The sequence below is a fragment of the Dendrobates tinctorius genome, unplaced genomic scaffold, assembly GCF_039654945.1.
Source record: "Dendrobates tinctorius isolate UK_male_01 unplaced genomic scaffold, ASM3965494v1 ptg000037l, whole genome shotgun sequence".
NCBI classification, from domain to species: Eukaryota; Metazoa; Chordata; class Amphibia; order Anura; family Dendrobatidae; genus Dendrobates; species Dendrobates tinctorius.
In genome coordinates, this window is record NW_027361705.1 from 30,528,464 (window position 1) to 30,550,201 (window position 21,738).

General features: G+C 42.9%; 1 protein-coding gene across 7 annotated transcripts in view; it reads left to right on the plus strand.

Annotated features, from left to right (window-relative positions):
* The window catches only part of BRSK2 (BR serine/threonine kinase 2), a 195,953-nt gene that overhangs the window by 118,559 nt on the left and 55,656 nt on the right, over window positions 1–21,738 (plus strand). For 6 of the 7 annotated variants that reach the window (XM_073574019.1, XM_073574021.1, XM_073574023.1 and 3 more), the window contains one exon: window positions 2,700–2,794. The exons of the other annotated variant lie outside the window; for it this stretch is intronic. In XM_073574019.1, coding sequence (XP_073430120.1) covers window positions 2,700–2,794 — 95 coding nt within the window. The remainder of the gene's footprint in view (window positions 1–2,699; window positions 2,795–21,738) is intronic. 7 annotated transcript variants of the gene reach the window in all.

The following is a 21,738-nucleotide window of genomic DNA, read 5'->3' on the forward strand; positions in this document are numbered from 1 at the left end:
AAACATCAGCCAATAACAGTGGCATAGGCTTCTACTGTGCCGCAAAGTGAACAGCTGCGAAACATCAGCCAATAACAGTGACATAGACTTCTACTGTGCCACAAAGTGAACAGCTGCGAAACATCAGCCAATAACAGTGACATAGACTTCTACTGTGCCACAAAGTGAGCAGCTGGGAAACATCAGCCAATAACAGTGGCATAGACTTCTACTGTGCCGCAAAGTGAGCAGCTGCAAAACATCAGCCAATAACAGTGACATAGACTTCTACTGTGCCACAAAGTGAGCAGCTGCGAAACATCAGCCAATAACAGTGGCATAGACTTCTACTGTGCCACAAAGTGAGCAGCTGCGAAACATCAGCCAATAACAGTGGCATAGGCTTCTACTGTGCCGCAAAGTGAACAGCTGCGAAACATCAGCCAATAAAAGTGACATAGACTTCTACTGTGCCACAAAGTGAGCAGCTGCAAAACAGCCAATAACAGTGACATAGACTTCTACTGTGCCACAAAGTGAGCAGCTGCGAAACATCAGCCAATAACAGTGGCATAGGCTTCTACTGTGCCGCAAAGTGAACAGCTGCGAAACATCAGCCAATAGCAGTGACATAGACTTCTACTGTGCCACAAAGTGAGCAGCTGCGAAACATCAGCCAATAACAGTGACATAGACTTCTACTGTGCCGCAAAGTGAGCAGCTGCAAAACATCAGCCAATAACAGTGGCATAGGCTTCTACTGTGCCGCAAAATGAACAGCTGTGAAACATCAGCCAATAACAGTGACACAGACTTCTACTGTGCCACAAAGTGAGCAGCTGCGAAACATCAGCCAATAACAGTGACACAGACTTCTACTGTGCCACAAAGTGAGCAGCTGCAAAACATCAGCCAATAACAGTGGCATAGGCTTCTACTGTGCCGCAAAATGAACAGCTGTAAAACATCAGCCAATAACAGTGGCATAGGCTTCTACTGTGCCGCAAAGTGAACAGCTGCGAAACATCAGCCAATAACAGTGGCATAGGCTTCTACTGTGCCGCAAAGTGAACAGCTGCGAAACATCAGCCAATAACAGTGGCATAGACTTCTACTGTGCCACAAAGTGAGCAGCTGCGAAACATCAGCCAATAACAGTGACATAGACTTCTACTGTGCCACAAAGTGAGCAGCTGCGAAACATCAGCCAATAACAGTGACATAGACTTCTACTGTGCCACAAAGTGAGCAGCTGCCAGACATCAGCCAATAACAGTGACATAGACTTCTACTGTGCCACAAAGTGAGCAGCTGCAAAACATCAGCCAATAACAGTGACATAGACTTCTACTGTGCCACAAAGTGAGCAGCTGCAAAACATCAGCCAATAACAGTGACATAGACTTCTACTGTGCCACAAAGTGAGCAGCTGCGAAACATCAGCCAATAGCAGTGGCATAGACTTCTACTGTGCCACAAAGTGAGCAGCTGCAAAACATCAGCCAATAACAGTGGCATAGACTTCTACTGTGCCGCAAAGTGAACAGCTGCGAAACATCAGCCAATAACAGTGACATAGACTTCTACTGTGCCACAAAGTGAGCAGCTGCAAAACATCAGCCAATAACAGTGGCATAGGCTTCTACTGTGCCGCAAAGTGAACAGCTGCGAAACATCAGCCAATAACAGTGACATAGACTTCTACTGTGCCACAAAGTGAGCAGCTGCAAAACATCAGCCAATAACAGTGACATAGACTTCTACTGTGCCACAAAGTGAGCAGCTGCAAAACATCAGCCAATAACAGTGACATAGACTTCTACTGTGCCGCAAAGTGAGCAGCTGCAAAACATCAGCCAATAACAGTGACATAGACTTCTACTGTGCCACAAAGTGAGCAGCTGCGAAACATCAGCCAATAACAGTGACATAGACTTCTGCTGTGCCACAAAGTGAGCAGCTGCAAAACATCAGCCAATAACAGTGACATAGACTTCTACTGTGCCACAAAGTGAGCAGCTGCGAAACATCAGCCAATAACAGTGGCATAGACTTCTACTGTGCCGCAAAGTGAGCAGCTGCAAAACATCAGCCAATAACAGTGGCATAGACTTCTACTGTGCCGCAAAGTGAGCAGCTGCAAAACATCAGCCAATAACAGTGACATAGACTTCTACTGTGCCGCAAAGTGAGCAGCTGCAAAACATAAGCAGCTGAATGTACACTATTCTCCAGTGCAACTACTCTTAGTCTTTGTGCACACGGTGTTGAAACTGCTGAGGAATTTTCCCTGCAGTTTGTGCTAAATCTGCAGGTAAAATGACCTGTTTTACCTGCGTACTTACTGCATGTTTTGTGCGGTTTTTCACCTGCGGATTTCTATAATGGAGCAGGTGGAAAACTGCAGCAAGTCCGCACAAAAGTGACATGCTGCAGTTATCAATCCACAGCAAATCTGCGCGGAAAAAAAACGCAGCATGTGCACTGCGGATTTTGCTTTTCATTGCCTTTAATGGTGCTGTACATCACATGCAGTTCTGCTGCAGAATCCGCACCGTGTGCACATAGCCTTACATTAATTACTTCCACTACTACTACGTATCTCTTAAACCTAAAATGCTTTTATTTTTTGAGAAAAAGCATTATAATATTGATATTTTTTTCATGAGCATACATTTAATCTCATCTGTAATCACATACATTTTTGTCTTCACTTACAGGTCTCGTGAAACTTGGGATCCACTGTGTAACGTGTCAAAAAGTTGCCATCAAGATTGTTAACCGGGAGAAGCTCAGTGAATCTGTGTTAATGAAGGTAATTTATGAAAGATGTGAAATAATATCTACTTGCGTTCAGATCTGGCCTGCAGGCACAAAGCTGTCCATATCAGCAGCTTAAATGGTCATTTCAACAAACTTTACAAGCAAATATTAAAAAAAAAAATTAGAAAAATGATATCAGAGAAATATGTTTCTTTCTCCACTTATGAGCCACTTCACCCCCACTTCCCCTTTTCCCCTTTCATCATCTCTCTCTAACTCTTAAAAAAAAAAAGTTCAAATCCAATTTGGTCAAAGAAAGGCGAACTGCCAGCATAATGACGAGTCAGGTTACAGCTCCTATTTTATATAGAGAGAAGGGATGAGGAGTAAGATCCTGTCAGCTCAGTGAGAAACCAGGGACACCAAGCTACAGCATTCAGCAAATGTACTTTAATTCAGTGATGGACTCACAGCCACACAGCTCAGTACTGCTGAATAGTGTCTTCCATGCTACTGCTGCTTCTGCCAGTGTGGTACAGAGAAAGAAGAGCAGGAATCTCTCTATGTGCTGTGTAAAGGAGACATAGCAGTTATTCTCCACTCACCAACTCAGAGACATCTGAAAAGTAGCAGATTGGAAAGCTATTGAGAAATGCAGGATGCAAGTCATGTAATGGACAGAAATAATGTCATTGTTCATGTACTCACACCTGAAATGACAGGTACACTTTACTCTATAAAAAAGACTCACTGATTTATTCGAAAGCATGGCTGTAGTTTGGAGTTCTTAGGCCCCATTGGAGAAACCTATGCTTGAGCCCACCACCAATCCAGCTATATCTTCTTGTATTTCCCGTATGTAATGTACATCTAATTATTTAGACTTTTTATACAATTTAATCTTAATGTATTTGTGTTATTACTTCATTGTGCAGTTAGCATGATGTCATCACATGAGTTGTGATGTCACTTTTATGTTCCCCTGTGTGTCCTATGTGCTTCATGGCTGTGTAGAGTGTGGGCTTCCTGTGAGGGCTGTTACTGCATTTTGTAGAGTGCATCCTTTCCCTTGAAGGGTCTGTAGACATTAGTTACTGTACTTGGCAATAAAAGTGATAGGCAGAAAGGACCTCTTGGGCAAAAACTATGATATTTCTTCTTTACTGGTGAATAAGAAGATTGTTTTTCATTGCTAAGACCTGCAATTTAGTACTTGGTGCGTATAATTATTCTTGGAGATCCCAATCTTTAATTGTAAATGTTTGCCTGTTATTACAATATAATATCTAAGAAAATTCTAATAAATTAAATAGGTAATTGCCTCAGTTTCTTGCTGCCAACTAAAACCTGCTGCCTCCTTGTCACGGGTATACCGCAACAGAGAGTGGTCTCCTCGATTTCAGGGGTCAGAAGATTGCAGCGTTTGGCTGCACGCACACCTGCACTGGTTGAATCTGCTTTGCTTTACAGTTAGTTGTGCAGATTTACCTGGTTCTTTTGTTGCAGGGGTTAAGCAGTTCTGATTTTCTCTTAAAGCTTTGCGTGGTGAGTTATCTGAGCTGTTCTGATTTGTCCACTCCCCTCTGGTATAAGTTCACACCTCTTAGCTTGGGTAGTTGCCAGTGATAGCTTGCTATTCCCTGTTATCGGTATGGAGGTGTGAGCCGTGGAAAGAGAAGTCGTCTAGGAGTCATCTCCAGTGATTGGAGATGACAGTTTTACCAGCTTTTTGGTTCTGTTTCCTTAACTGGTTTCTTTGGGCATATGATATTGATGACCTATTTTTTGGCCGGGGTCACACTTGCAAGAGGTTGATGCGAGAAACTCATGCGAGTCTCTCGTATCAATACCCGGCACTGGCACCGGCACGAGATACCCGGCACTGCCGGGTATTGATGCAAGAAACTCACGCAAGTTTCTCATATTACAGGGGAGGTCCTCAATATCAGATCGGTGGGGATCCAATGTGCAGTACCTCTGCTGAGTATCTCCGGCAGTAGTAGCTGCACTGTGCAGCTCCATGTAATGTGCTGCAGATCAGCTCTTATTCAGGAAATAGAAGGTGACCTGCAGCACCTGGCAGTGGCTGCTACACATGCGCAAGGTAATTCCATGCAATATATACATGGTTCCAGAGCTAACAACAGCTGATCGATGTTGTATATATGTATTTATATATGCTGTAAGTAGAGAGAAATTGATTTTTTACTTAGGTTTCTATATAGGGCTTGAAAAAAATCCAGAAACGAGTAACAATATAAAAAGTACAATTACCAAAGGACACTAAATACAAACCGCCACCAAATGTGCAGCTAAAAATGTCAGAAAAAAAAACACATTTTAAAATGAGAGTATTGCTAGTAATTTTCAGATACCAAAAATCTGACTCAAATTGGTTGCAAAGAGGGAATTTTCCCTGTCAGTTTAGTGATATATCCCTGATAATATATTTAGTTAAAGGTAGGGCATCTGCAAGCGGGTATTGTCACATCTTCACCCTCCATGATCTGCTCTCAAATCAGGAGTCTGATCACAGAATTATCCATCGCTAGACTACCGACGCCTCGGAAGAGAAGGCTGTATGTGATAAATGACATTTTTATCTGCCCTGAATGATCGTTTTGCTCATCCACTCAGTCAGGGGATCGTTAAGGCCGCTCATTATCACATCGGACACTTTGTTTATATGGGCCTGTAGATGGTGATTGGTAGGTAGTCAGCAGATGATAGAAAAGTTATTGGGATGCAGTGCGGTGCTCCGCTGACGGTAATCATCCTCGGCGTTACCATGAATGGAGGCTGCCGTCTAATGGCTCCCATGGTAAGAACAGATGGGAGACCAGACCCAGCCCATCCGACCTCATGGCGTCAATAATCGCCAAAGCAGAGCATCAGTATTCTGCCTATCAGTGTCATTCATGAATAATAATGACTCCTCTCTTTAGGGAGGAAATAAGAGAAACGTCATAGGAGAATATGCAAAAAACTGACCTGTATGAAAACTGATTCTCATTTAGTATTTAGAAGCCATTTCTGTAACTGCCTCATTTATCCAGAGCGCTCCTTGTGCTTACCGCCAACTAAAAAACCCAGTCCTGGTTTTCCGATTCAGGAATTTTTGCAACAAATCTGCTGCAAGTGAGACTCCTCAAAGTGTATTTATTAAGGTATGATGCTCCGCAGGAGGAGAAGCGGTGCAACACACGTCAGAGGTGATCATACTGCTCTTCTCTAGGGTTTAGAGAGCCTTGTTTGATCCTGAAAGAAGTTAAGCGTGAGACCTAAGGAAGAATGATTGTCCACCAGAGATTTCACATAGTGTCAAAAGCTGCACAGATCCAGAATCACCTAGAACTTAGCCGTTATCCGGAAATTGTTTAAATCAGGTCTTTGTGTTGCATGTATTTTTTATTTATTTATGTATTTTTTCATATCTCATTTTTTATTACCAAAAATTAAATTAGTAATCTTGCAATTTTCACAATGGCCACTGGGGCATTTTTTTTAGCTAGACTTTTATTTTTATTTCCTGTCCTTTCAGGAAGAATTTTTAGCAGGTTCTATATTATCAGAGGCAGGATTACACTGACCGGTAACACCTCTACACATAGTGACTTACCAGCGATCCCGACAACGATATAAACGTGTCAGGATCGCTGGTGAGTCGCTATGTGATCGCTCGTGAGCTGTCACACAGACAGCTTCACCAATCACCAGCGATCAGCACAGCGACGCCGAGCGCGCGGTGTCGCTGTGTTCATTAGTTACCAGCGCGCTGATGCAGGGAGCTGGTAACTACCGTACACATCGGGTATCCAAGGGACGTGCGTCCCTTGGATACCCGATGTGTATGTTAGTTACCAGCTGATCGCTGGTCTCCTGCCTGTCACACGCAACGATGCGTGCTGGCCAGCGGTAGATCAGCGACGAAAGAAATGTCCAGAGGTTTCTTGCAGCGATCAGCGATACCGGCAGGGGGGCCGGTCGCTGATCACTGTCACATACAGCTATGTACATGTATTGTTGTATATGTACATGTATTGGCTATGTACATGTATTGTTTCCTGAAACAGCAGAAATATAGAGTCTTAAAAAGTCCCAGTTGTCAGTGTGAATATTGTAAGCTTTCTATTTTTATTTTAATAGAAATTGTGCTAAAAAAGATTACCAAAAATTAAAAAAAAACATAGTTAAAACAAAAACCTGATTTACTCAATAGATAACACTGTGTTACCAAGGTTTTGTCCCTCAGACAATTTTGAGTGTTCCTGATGCATTTTTTCATGCTGATTTCAGAAATGACTTCAGATTTTTTCCTATCACGTAAGGTTTTTGAGAAATGATACAAAACATTATAATATTCTGTTATAATTCTAAAAACTCATATATGAACTTTTTCTCAAACAGTAAATTCTGAATTTTCCACTGAAAAAACATAAATCGCTGATCTACACATATGCAAGCACTTATTATGTGAATTCTGCGCAGGCGCAGTGAATCATTCGGCTGACCGTGTACAGAGCATACCACATCTCCTGGGCATGGGGAGGAATCAAAGGACAATACTGACATACTTAGAGCATGGCTGAATGGATCACGACCTTCATGCCATTCGCTGTCCCAATGATATGGAGAGAGCAGAGAGATCATGCAACAGATTGCTACTTCTGCCTTACAAAATGTAACAGGATATTCAGCAAAGAACAAGAAGTCAATTGAACATCCTAATCTTCAGCCATAAGACCAGTGCCACACGATGAAAGTCTTTCATGTTCCAAAGCCGCCCAAAGTATGGACAATGAAGGACAACGAAGATGAACTAACAATGTCAGTGGAAAATGAAACTGCTGCAGACCCAGACTTTGAGCCTTCTACATCTAATCGACATATGTTCAGTCAAGCTGATCTGAGTGACTTGGTCAGAGATTTAAAATTATCAAAGAGGCAGGCAGAACTATTGGGATCAAGGCTACAAGAGCGGAATCTCTTATTACCAGGAACAAGAGTTTCTATTTTTCACAGTCGTCAAGAAGACCTTAATTAATTTTTCAACCATGTCGACAGTTTAACCTTTTGCAACAACGTCTTGGGGTTGTTTGGTGCTCTTGGATGCGCACATGACCCGAAGGAATGGCGACTTTTCATTGACTCGTCAGTTTTAAGTCTGAATGCTGTTTTACCACACAATGGAAATATCTTTTCTTCTATACCAATTGGACATGCTGTACACATGAAAGAAACGTATGAGAATATGGAGTTACTGTTGACCCACATTAATTATAGAAATTATAACTGGAACGTATGTGGTGATCTAAAAGTTTTTGCACTTCTTCTTAGACTTAAAACCTACAAAAGACAAAATGAGCAAAAACCCTGCTGTAACTAAATAAGTAAAAGCAAAAGTGCATCTAAATAATACAGAGTTTTTAGTAATACTGTTTTTTATCAAAAATAGCATGAAAGCTGTTGTGAATTCTCTCTCTGGCGATTACTCAAGGTAGTGGAGCTGGTCAGATTGACAGAGGGGTTGTGAGTTCTCTTTTTGGACTCCCTCTGGTGGTTACTGGAGGTAGTGGAGCTGATCTGATTGACAGAGGCTTGCCACCTGATAATGAGGAAGATGATTGGAGATCTGGGGATTCTGATTGGGATTTAAGACTGACTCCCTCTATCCCTGCTGGTGATTTTCTTCCTGTTCCTTCTGAGGTCTGATGTCTCTTTCCCTGCATGTTCAGCTAAGTGGTTCATTTGTTATTCTGTTTGCATTTGTGCAGGTCAGCCAGCTCCAGCTGGGGCTGTGTTGAATCACCACCCATATGTTACTGCATGTGCCAGTTTTTTTGTCCCCTGTTATATTGGTCTCTTTTTGCTTTGCTTTCAGAATATACCAGAATGCTGATATAGTGGGGGCGAAGTCGTGCGACTTCAGCGTTTTTGTGCATCAGACGTGTTGGACTTTTTGCAGGGTTTTTTGCGTGATTGCAGACAGTGTCTTTCCTTTCCTGTCCAGTCTGTTAGGCATCGGGTTCCTGCAGCGGTTCAACAGGAATCCAGAGCCTCACATTCTGCGGTCTCCCATTGTCTTTCGACCTCAGAGGAGATTGCTCAGCAATCCCGGCTTCCCAGACGCTCTGCCCAGACCTGCTCTGTGGGGCTGGCTATTGCTGCCACCTTTGGGTCAGCAATGGCAATGCAGGCTGCTCAGCAGCAAATCACACCAGAGGCTAAGTCCTTCTGTCGCTCCACTGAGCATGCTCATGAGACAATCTCCCATTGGAGATCGGGAGCCATATGTCCAGGTCCTTCTCCAGATCTGATTGGTCCATCTCAGGGATCTGGAAGCTTCCGGAAGGTCCTGGCTATAAAAGGTTCGCATGGCCGCTCGGCCATGCGCTAGTATAGTCTCTAGTTACTAACTGTGTGAATGGTGATGGATGCATGAACCTGCAAATGACTCATTAAGATCCCCTCCCTCTGATATTACGAGTGTGTATAGGGACTTAGCTATAGAGTCAGCGCCAGCCAGTGGCAAGCTACAAGCCACTACAGCATCCTTCACAGTACTAGCGTCCGACAGTGCGCCTGCTTCCAGGCATTGTCGACTAGTGGCATTGTCTATCGCCGCGCTGCAGCTCCTCTTGGTGTCTGCAGTTGTGATGCTGCATGCACGGGAGGTCTAGACGGACGCAGACCCTCTGCCTAGGGCCCAGCTCCTGTGACCATATACCGTGCGTGCACTTCTCTGAGACCTGTTACACTAACAAGCTCAGCCTTTTTGTGTTTTTTCACTTAAGGCATCTCTGTGAGTAAACAGAGATTGCTCGCCGCACCTGGGTGACGTTCAACCCGCTTGCATAATACCGTTGTGATGGTCACGTGTAACTGGACACCCCGCCTCCAGCAGGGTGAATTTCTCTGACACACGTGACCCTGGATACACCGCCTCCAGTAGGGCGAATTTAAATAAAGTAACGTGCAGCCGGATACACCGCCTCCAGCAGGCGAATTTCAGAATTACACGTGTATCTGGATACTCCGCCTCCAGCAGGGCGAATTTAAATAATAAAGGAAAACACCAGGGAAATCGATACAATGGAGGGCCCTGCGATAGGGAACGGGGACGTGGAGACCTCCTGCACTCCCCTGAGTCAGTGTCTCTACACTCCTGACAGTCCATAGGCGGGTTCCGCACCTGGCGACGAGCAGGATACCTAAAAATCCCTAGCACGCCCTGCACCGAGCCCTTTCTAGTGAATTGGACGGTGCAGAAACTAATCCCACCACTGCACTAAAGCACACATAAGGGAAGTCACAAACAGGGAAAACACCACTTAGCTTTGCTCTGTTGCTATTGCTCTAAGCAACAGAGTACGACACCAAAGTTCAGCTTCACCCCTGAAGCTGGACACCTGAATTCAGCTTCCACCTGAAGCTATAACATCAGAGCTCCCCTGAGCTGCCAGTAACTCCTCTCTATAGTTCCTTCCTCCACCAGACTTGGTTGGAAATGAGCAATATTACCAACAGTGATTGCAACACCTGACACTCTTTTATGGGTCAGAGCCAGAGCAATCACACCTGCTTTATAATCACGTGCACTAAACTAAAGTAACCAGAGTGCAATGACCCTAACGGCCACCGGGGGCAAAACTAGAACTGAAACCACCACAGTGCAATGACCCTAATGGCCACCGGGGGGCAAAACTAACTTTAAGCACACAGCTTAAGGGAAAAAAAAGGTTACTTGTGCATTTATCTGTCATAATCCAACCTGGATCATAACAACCGCCATATTGTACGTCCGCCATTAGCTAGCAGCAGTGTTAACACCTTCTGCACGGTGGACCCCGGGCGGCGAACGCACTTTACGTTATTTTATATTTAGTGCGTTCTGCCGTCCCTAACACTGTCAGTCATTGTGGGCCCCATCGTTTGCTCAGTCTATTTTTCTGCCTGCGTTTGTGTTTTCATCTTGTCTCACCGACAATATATGTTTGGGGGCTATCTATTCCTTTGGGGTCTTCTCCGGGGCAGTTAGATTTCCCCTTTCTTGCTTTAGGCTTAGTTAGCTCTCCGGCTGTGCCGAGACGTCTAGGATCACCGTAGGCACGCTCCACGGTTACTGCTAGTTGTGTGGATAGGATCAGGGGTCTGCATCCGCTTAGTTACCAACCTCTCTGGTTTTCTGTGGCTTATCTGGGGGCCTGCTATCCTCCTCGGTGCCCATTCATAACAGAAAGCCATCCCACCACTACACTGTCTAATATTAAAAACCTTGCCTTGTGTCAAAGTTGACCTCAATGTGTGAACAAGGGCAGACAAAAGGACTGGGTCCCAAACAGTAGACACCAGTCTGGGGAGCCTTATATACAAGTTCCAGCTCAGGAGAGGGAGGCCACACCCCAGCTTACACAGAATGCAAAAATACAAAGAAAAAAACACAAAATTTGAGCTTGGTTTGAGTTGATACACATGCAGCATATAAATGCATGTTGACATTGGCCATAAAACATAGAACCTACAAAAGACAAAATGAGCAAAAACCCTGCTGTAACTAAATAAGTAAAAGCAAATGTGCATCTAAATAATACAAAGTTTTTAGTAATACTGTTTTTGATCAAAATTAGCAACTCAAACCAAGCTTAATTTTTGTGTTTTTTATTCTTTGTGTTTTTGCATTCTGTGCAAGCTGGGGTGTGGCCTCCCGCTCCTGGAAATTGTATATAAGGCTTTCCCAGACTGGTGTCTACTGTTTGGGACCCAGTCCTTTTTTGTCTGCCCTTGTTCACAAATTGAGGTCAACTTTGACACAAGGCAAGGTTTTTAATATTAGACAGTGTAGGACTATCCCGAACAGAGTTAACGTGTCGTGGTGGGATGAGTTTCATGCTATTTTTGATCAAAAACATTATTACTAAAAACTCTGTATTATTTAGATGGAAATTGTATATAAGGCTTCCCCAGACTGGTGTCTACTGTTTGGGACCCAGTCCTTTTTTCTGCCCTGGTTCACACATTGGATCCCCATTTTGTAATTAAATAGCGCAGAATCCTGACTGAATTCTGAATGTGTGAACACGGCCTTAGAGCTCTCAGATTTTGCTTTCAGGATTTTAGGGAAACCGGGTGACAACCTCTGTGGGAGCTGAAACAGCGAACATACCAGTTGTCACCAATAAAAGAATAGTCACAGCTTTCTATGGAAAAATCTTTTAGAGTCGGTTTGTATTTTAGTTATTTCTGTATTTTTCTTGTTTTGCCGAAGGTAAAATGTTAGAAGAGCTCCTGAACCGAAGGGGGCATTGCCCTAGATTATTCTCCACCTAGCTTAAAACCTTGTGTTAAACGCCTGGAGCAATTAAACAGGGGGTGAAGGTGACAGGCGGGCTTTTGTGTGGTGGGAGGCAGCAGATGTCCAATATAGCAGTCAAGTTTAATGGTTTTGGGGTAGGGAGCAGATGGTACCAAATGGTGTGGAAGGCAGGTGTCATGCTGTTAAATCATCGGCTTCCTCGCCCATGCTGTGGTTTCATGCTATTCACAAAGACGTTCGTAGGGTAAGCTAGCCAAGTAACAATCTAGGTTACAGGTTAGTCTCACAAGCTTTTAACACTCAATCCAAGTGACCTGCAGAATAAAGGCTGAAATGCGTCAGGTTCAGTCATTTTTCACCCAAAAAGATCCCAATTTTTGTTTTCCCCAAAATAAAGCATGAACTGATACTAAAATCAGTTTCTCATAATTGGTTAATCGGCTTCTTATAATGAAAAAGCCCTAATGTGTTGGAAAGACAGAAGAATTAGATTAGGACAGGGACCGCTGTGAGTGATATTAATCTCAGTACGGCGTGGAAAAGCTGCCGGAGAATACAGGAGCGAAGGAGCGAGCAAATGGATGAGATTTTAACACATTTCATACACATGCTGCAACATTATTCTAGACCTGTGATTCTTAAAAGGATTGTCCCTTTTCACTTACATTCCTTCCCTTGCTGGAGATTGATATAAAAAAAACTAATTGGACTGACTTTCTTGTGAGTCTCCGATGCTGCTCCCGGTGTCTGATATTGGCTGCGGTGATCACGTCACGTCGACAGCGCAGCAGCCAATCAGTGAGCTCTGAAGCTCTAAATTCCACTCGTACATGGAACACACTGAGCTCACTGCCACACTGGGTGATGTCATCCACTCAACCAATGCCAGACCCTGGGAGCACTGGCGGAGACTCACCGATGGGCCCAGAGAAGGCGAGTACAGCGCAGCTTGTTATTTTATACTAAACTGCAGCCAGGGGAGAAATGTAATTCTCGCGCAGCGAGCTCACCGGAGTTCATATATGAACTCCAGTCACCTTACTGACATCAGCGCTCGGCACTGAAGTTACGTTTACAAGTGCAGCTCAGTGTCGCCTGGATGCTAGGCTGAGCGGTTGCATTTTATGTAACCGCTCAGCGAAGCATCCAGATGTAGCTGAGTTGGGCTCATCGTGGGAAAAATGGATGATCAGCGGACATGTGAGGATGTCTTTTTTTTAATTTTTTTTGGATATTAATAAATGGGTAAAAGAGGGTCGAGGAGTTTTTATTTCAAATAAAGGACATTTGACATTGGGGATAGTAATGAGTACGTCTTATAGATGCCTCTTCTTTATTCACGCCTGGGCTTGATGTCAGCTAACATTGTAGAAAGAAGTCCAGCTCACCGTAGTAGACATCCTTAGGTCTTCGGAGCACAGGGAACGCTGTGTCAAGGTGTGGAGCAATCAAAACATGAGAAATCCAGCTCAAAAAACTAGTGAAAAAACTTCTTTATTCACCAAAAAGTGCTCAGCAGAGGGTAAAACAACATCAGAATTGACTCATGTTTTGTCAGCTGACATTACAAAGTTGGCCTCAACCACAATGCTATTACCCCACTTGCCACCGCACCCAGACAAGTGGGAAGAGCGGAGGCCAAGCGCCATCTTATGGATGCACCATTTCTGGAGTGGCTGAGGGCATATGTTTTTAGTCTGGGAGGTGCCAATATCCATGGCCCCTTCCTAGGCTATTAATATCAGTTTTTCTTTTTTAATAAATTTGCTAAAAATTCTACTTTTTTTTCAGTCAAGATTTAGTGCAGAGTGGACATTAATGAGAAAAAAATGACCTTTTTTGAACTTCCCAAATGGCTGCAATGAAACAAAAAGTGAAAAATGTAAATGGGCTGAATACTTTCTGTACCCACTGTAATCATTGACTAGCATTAGTCAGAGTGCAGTCCGATTTTTTTTCTTGGATTTTAGAGGCTGTTGAGCTATGTATGGCAGTGTTTGGGTACGATGTGTGAAATTACCCCCCCCCCCCCCCCCCCCCCAAACAAAGTATGAGCAGGGATTTCACATACTGTGCCCCAGAATAAACAAATATGATATTTGAAGAAGACCTACCGCTTACCAAAGATATGCAATTTTTTTAACCTGGTATAAATTCTGCTGTTCTCCTGAATTTTGCATTGTTTTTCTTTTGTTCCTGCGCCTCTTAGTTCCTGAAATATGCCCTGTTCTTTTCCGTGTGTAAATCTAGTCTTGTTAGCCATGGGGGTGTGATCATCATGAAAACTGTCACAGAGAATGGAGGACCACACCCACTTGGCAAACAATACTAAATTTACATGCAGTTAAAAGAGGATCATATCTCAGGAATGGAAAGGTGCAGGAACAAAAGTAAAACAACGCCGGATTCAGGAGAACAGCGGCATTTACACTAGGTATAAAAAGAGATAAACATTTATGGCAAGTGACAGATCCTCTTTGATTAAAAATAGGAACCCAATAATATGGATAGACAGGTGTATGTAGTCAATATATTAGCAAGCACTTGTCTTCCAACCTATTTTTGCGTGGTCGGTCAGGACCCTTTGTTTCCAAGGTAACAGGAAATCCGTTTCTTAATATACAGATTTGTACACCCACTTCCGAATTGAAATCCTGGTATGGAGCAAGTGTGAGGAGAGTAGATGAGTACCAGAATAGCTCTCTGATGGAAGCGTGTAATCGTATGTACAATAGCAGTCCTGGGGATCGCTGCACAATAAAAGCTCACATGCCCATGCCGGTTATTAGGGGAAAGTCTGCACTTGGCATGTTCCATTCTGCCCGCAGTCTGGCAGAACCAGCAATCAATGGGAGCCAGGTTTGATTGGCACCTGACTCCGCGATCAACCACCACTAGTGCCACCTGGGGTATCTATTGTAATGACTAGTTCAATACTTGTGGGATTTTCTGGTGCCTGTTATATTATTCCGGGGAAGGGGATAAGAATAGATTGGGCTGTCACACAGCGGGACGGGTGATAGATGAGGATAAGACTGTTCCTGACACGGTTGATACAGTAGCATTGAAGTGACACAATCATATATATGTATATATATATATATCCATAGTATCTGCATTGATTACCATATTTTAGATGTTTTCTTCTTGCCTCTTTATGTTTGGTATGGGAACGCTGGGTAACCAAATAATATGGCCCATGTTGTAGATCAGACGATTAGGGTCAGCCGGTGCAATACATATTTCATCTATTGGGAGGACTACGCATGGGCAATCTTTGTCTGTCATCTTTTGTATGGAGGCCTCTATGTCATCTGGGCAGCACAGGGGGATCAGCAATAGTCGAGTGATTTATGGCTTTTCTGAACCTCGTTATATTGGACAATGATGGCTCTGGCGAAGTTCCCTTGGAATAAGCGGTCAGTGTTTGATCAGCAAGGGTCTGTCCCTCCTGCAAGCACAAAGAGGTGACAGTGATCCAGATCAAACAGTTGTTATCCAGGTCCAATAGGTCATCAGTATGTAAAGAAAATTCTGCATCCCCTCTGTGTGACTGCAGACTGCCGAACCGTGACATTATGAAATGCACTCAGTGTAAGGGCAAATTCAGAGGTCCGTGCAAATCAGTCCAAGATCGGACCACCCGAGCGGGATTCCTGCATATATATCTGTGAAGCTGTCCCGCTCAGGTTAGGAGACCTGCAGCCAGACTGTTCATTGCAGTCCGATCTTGGGACGATTTGCATAGATATCTAAATGTGCCCTTATGATTCCTCAGTATTCTCCATGCAAGCGTGCGGTCATTTGACCACATGTGTGTGATCTGCATATTGGCGGCCATATCTCCGACTTCTCTTAACAGACGAGAGAGAGAGGAGACTAGTCGGCACGTGTCCCCAAGTGCGCAAATCGTATGCATGTGGTCACATGACCATCCACAGGCACCTGGGAATTGTGACAGTGACTTCATACCTTTTGTTTCTTAAGCTGGAAAACCCATTTAATTGAAACCTTCACGGACGTTTTTACTTATTGAAATAGTGATATGGCTGGATAGACGCCAGTAGCATAGCTACCGAGGGGCAGAGGGGGCGGTCGCTCTGGGCCCTGCTCTCTGAGGAGCCCGCCCGGAGCTATGCTACAGTGCTATCACTGGGCCCCCACTTGTCATCGCAAGTTGATCTGTAACACACTCCCTCTTTCATCATTCCCCCTCTGCGTCTGACATCACTGATGCAGATACTGACAGTGGGAGCGATGACGTCACTACATGGCACCTGCTGTGCTTAGATGTGCAGGCGCCTGGAGCAGCAGGGGAACTAGGAGGAGAGGTGAGTATTGTATTTTTTTTGTTATGGGGAGTGCATTATACTATATAGAGGACTATAGGAAGTGTATTATACTATATAAAGGTCTATGTAGAGTGCAGTATACTATATAGAGGCCTATGGGAGTGTATTACACTATATAGATGTCTATGAGGAGTGCATCAAACTATATAGAGGCCTGTGGGGAGTGCATTATACTATATAGAGGCCTGTGGGAGTGCATTATATTATATAAAGGTCTACTAGGAGTGCATTATACTCTATGGCGGCATATCGGGGGTGCATTATATTATGTGCTAACAAGAAACTTATGCTGTCTCTAAAGTTCAGCGTAGGGTAATATAATAATTCACAGATTGCCAAAGGCAAATACTGTAAATCCCTAACTAAGGACCCTAAAAAAATAACTTTTATTAATCAATTTAAAATGGAAATAAGACTTAAAATTCCGCAATATCAGTGTGCTTATGCTGGACAAAGAGCGTACTAGTAGCAGAACTCTTGTCTCATAAATTTGCTCATAGCCATAATCATATCCACTGGCAGTATTCATTGATACACTCAAAATGCGCTTACAGTGTGGTTTGCATGTGGTTTGTATGATACGTTTCACATGATCTATGCAAAAAAAATGATTTTTTTTTTTTCAATTGGAGGACAAGTTCCTATGCAAGCATGCCATTTCTTCCAGGTGAAAACGCTTTGATAGGCTCTCTTTGGATTCATGTATTTTGGGCTGACTTATGATCACATCAAACTTTGATGTGGTCGGTGATGTTAAATCAGCCTAAAAGAGGTCATAAAAAAGGGTTAAATAAAATGGATTACAGTAAAATGCTCTTGCCATGTTTTTTGTTTTGGAGTGGCACAAACAGCCAGCATTTCTTATATGCGTTTATTATAGGAGTTGCTCCCCTTTTAAAGCGGGTACGATTTGATAACACATGGGTCTAACCTCAATCCTCCGAGCCAAGGAGAACAGATCCGGCTCACGGTCAAGTAAAATGTTCAATACTTTATTTGAATGCCATTAAAAACAATGCAGCGTGAAAGCTCACCTGGATCAATCGCACACTCCCTGCCGGCAGGAAAGGTTTATAGTAGCAATAGAAATGTCCTGTGATGGCAGTGCTCTGTCATTAGACTACAGCGGCTTACAAGGGAGTAATCCCTATAATAAAGATACCAGGGAATCACTCTTTATGCAGTTCCGTAATTCAGGTGATGGAGCTCTGTACGACCTTCTTCATCATTTCCTTTGATGGCTGACATTGATCGCATTATATAGGCCTTTTACGCAAAGCAAGGACATAGGATCTCAGACATATCTCAGCAGGCATCCATCAGCACCATGGTCATCAAAAACTAGTACTGTCATGTCTTATTAGGCGGTAAAATGTTGGGATTTTGCAAACTGGATATTTGATCCAACTCCGTCTGGCGATTGGTCAGTGATCATCACGGCATAAACGCAGAATAGGGATGTCCCAAAAATGATTTATGTGCAATCAATAGATAGAGGAAAGAAAAGAAATAAATGAATACCACCTACCTTAATATAACCACTGATGGAACAAAATGTCCCATCCTACCAAGAACTCAAACTCATTTTAAAGGGAATCTCCTCCATAACTGAGAAGTCAGCATTTGAATGGAAATGCCAATGAAAAACCTTTGTCACTCCAGCTCTATTCCCTGCACAGGACCACCTGCTCCTCCTGCTTGGTTGACAGTTCCTTTGCCTGAAATTATACAGCTTAGAGGCTGTCAGTCAAGTAAGAAGAGGCAGTTCTTGGTGGGGAGTAGAGCTGGAGTGACAGAGGCTTCAGATCTACCATAGCTCTTCAGCCTCATTTACATATCAATTCAACAGCTGATTTCTTGGTAATGGAGGAACGGACCAACCATGTAAAGGTGTTTTTGGATATAAATAGTTTGGAGAATAAAATCCTGCTGACAGATTCCCTTTAAGAGGACCTTAATAGTAAGGTTTTTTTTGTTTGTTTTGAAATATGGGACTTTTTTTGGGGGGGTGATAATTTTCAAATTTTTCTGGTCTTTTTTTTTTTGGACTCTTTGGGAGCGTGTCTTTATGCTGCTGTGCATTATTTTTCTGAGAGCTACATGTTCTTGGTAAAGACCAGAAAAATCTGAACTATGTAAAACGTTCCATATCTCTGGAACCGGATTTAAAAAAAAAATTAAAAAAAAAGAATACTCAGGGGAGCAGCTGGAATAAAACTGTCTGTTTTTGACCCTTTGACATGTCCTTTTTAGCAATTATCTTACACATGCTATAAGGGTTAGGACGGTAACATGTGAATACATCCTTACCACTGTCTTCAGGAGACCTTGTAATTTACCTTCAAGGAACCCAGGGTGAGAAACATTGTTGCAAGATAGATATTATCTTACCTGTATCTAAATACAAGTGGATCAGTAATTGCCTTTGTAATGTTCCCCAATGTCACTGACCCACAAGGGAATAACATGTAAATATAAGGGGAAAAAGTGTCAATGATGGACAATCCCTTTAAATATAATATTCACAGATATCTCCATAGAACACTCAGTCCTATAGTTCCAATATGATCATTTCCATTCAGTGAGGGACATGGGAAATCACATTTAGTAAATGTCAGCTCCACTTCAGACCGAAAAAATTGGCTATGACTCCATGTTACTTTTCTAGCCTATTGGTATTATCTCTCTTGCCCTTCCAGGAAGGTTAATATAGGAGGAATTGTTAGGTATTGTTGTCCCATTGGAAAGGTATCCCTGTGCCTACCCATGGAGTGAAATTAATACGGTGGTCACCAGTGGGCCTGCTTGGTTATAATCCGTAAAGAAGAGCTGCTAAGAAGAAAGTCATCACCTTGTTTCTCTCAAGTCACAAGCAAACTAAAGGCCCCCATATAAATTTGACTAATGTTGGCCAAACTTACCGATATCGTCAAGATCAACTGACAGTCTAATCTGTAAGGGGCCTCTCGACTCCATACCCCCCTTAGCAGCCACTAGGCAATGTATGCTGTGTTACATCCTGTCCACTGCATAGTTCCTGCCACTGCTGGAGTGGATTACATGTGATCATGAAGGTGCCGGTTGGCGGACCTCCACCAATTCTATATGGATGACTTATTCTATGAATAATTCTTGGAAACCCCCTTTCATGAGTTTATAGACCAAACTAGACAACCGTCTTATATGTATTGGAAATCTTAGCTCTCCCCACTTGATATGTTGAGGGAAAGAAGGATGGGACATGCTGAATTTTTACACGACTGATCCTTATTTGCTGTGGGAGAGAAGCTTCAGGCAGAGGTGTGTGCCAGCGCCACGTCCATATTGGATCGTCCTTGATATCTGTAAGTTTACCATGAGAAGGGATTGGTATTTAAGAATTAAAAGAGTTTTATAAATATATTGATGGTGATCCCGATGATGAGCTGCCTCTACTGCCTCTACAGGAGGAATGTAGTATTGCAAATGAATAGGCAACTGGTAGAATTGAGGCGACCTGAGCTGGTTCTGCTCTTTGCAGCAGCTCTGTAGTCTGGCGAAGAGAGTAGGTAAATGATGTCCAAAACCCCCCTCTATATTGTGTGTATAGGGGAGGACACTATAGTACCTGAATTTAGTGAAGTTGGACTTTATTATAGTATTGTCTCATTTTTTTGCTTCTCTATTCTTGTTCTTATTTGTTCCTGCAGTCTCCTCATTCATTATCTTCCTAAATTCACATTTTCCTTGCCCCAATTTCATCATTTTCTGAGCAATATTTTTAGTCCATTTCTTTTTAGCTTGATATTTTCCTCCGCTGCTCCCTCCCCACTTCCCACCCCTTCCCTTTGATGTGTCTGTACATTAGAAAGTGGATAATTAAAGATTAGGAAGTAATCATTCCCTCCTTCTGCGCAGTCCCCTCCCGGGGCCAGGCTGATAATGATGCTAATCAGGTTGGGGTGTCTGGGGCTTGTTCTCTGAGCACACTGCCAGGGAATGTGACATGAGATTATCCGAGTGACTTGATCCAATGTGACCTCAGGATATGGACATTCCTGGCGAACACATACATGAGTATAATCTTATTGCCGGAGCCTAAAATCAATTTTAAAGATGGCTGCAAGGAGCCTCCGCCAGTCTTACGGCCCAGTCAAGCTCAGTGGTGGGATTGTAGCGTATTTATGGTAATATAATCCAATCTTCATGTGCTCTTCATTATGTATTAATATATGTTCTTCCTAACGTTTCCCTCTGTAATCAAAAAAGACACATCTTCTATAGAGTGTTACAAATTCTGATTACCAATTTCTTTTCCAAAGATTTTATTTGGATTTTAAAATAACAGGCAAGAATAGGGAGTAAGGGCAGGAGAGGAAGGAGGGGGGGGAGAGGATAGGGATGGGAAGGGAAAGAAAAAAAAGGAGGGACATAGGTAAAATAACAATGCAACAATATAACAATATAACAAGAGTGATATTACACTTATAGGGTATATAATGCCCAGGTCACTGGGGGTGTAAAAGGTATAAACAAAACAGCTGCGAACAAACGCATAACGAGAGATTGTAGCCAATTAAGGCCAATCATAAGTGAGCAAATATTTAACAAGGATTAGTAGACGAAATATACAATTAAATGGTAGCGCCTAGAAGTTGGTGGTGAGAGAAATTAAGTTATAGGGGACGGAAAGGCCTTGTCCCATTTGTTCCATTTTTTATAAAATTTTCCAAACTGATTATTAATCAGAGCAAAATTCAGTTCATGTGCTCTATGTTGCTGGACTAGGTGGAAGATAACCTCTGGATTTGGGAGTATTTTGTTTTTCCAGTGGAAAGTGATGAAATTTTTTGCTACAAGACAAAGATGAATGAATATGGGTTGGAGTGCCAAGTCTAGTTCGTCTAGGTTAAGGGAAAGAAGGGCCATTTGAGGGGTGAGGGTTAAAGTTTTGTTAGAGAGTTTATTGAGAGAGGTAGAGATCCAAGACCAGACTGTTTTGACTCTGGGACATTCCCAAAACATATGCAATAGGTCTCCCTTGAAGCCGCAGTCTCTCCAGCAAAGGGGTGAGGATGAGTTTGAAGGACCGAAGTGTGCTAATTTTGCCGGAGTAAGGTACCAATTACTAATAGTTTTAAAGTATGTCTCTTGAAGTGGAAATGAGATTGTGGAGTTGTACGTTTTGGAGAGAGCCTCTTCCCATTGTTCAGGAGAAAAGGTGGATTTTAGGGTTTTTTCCCAGGTAACCATATAAGGGCTTTTTGACAAACTATCGTCGTTGTTGAAGGAGTCATAGAGAAAGCCATGACTCCAAAAGATTTTATGATGAGGATTGAGTAAGACTTTTAT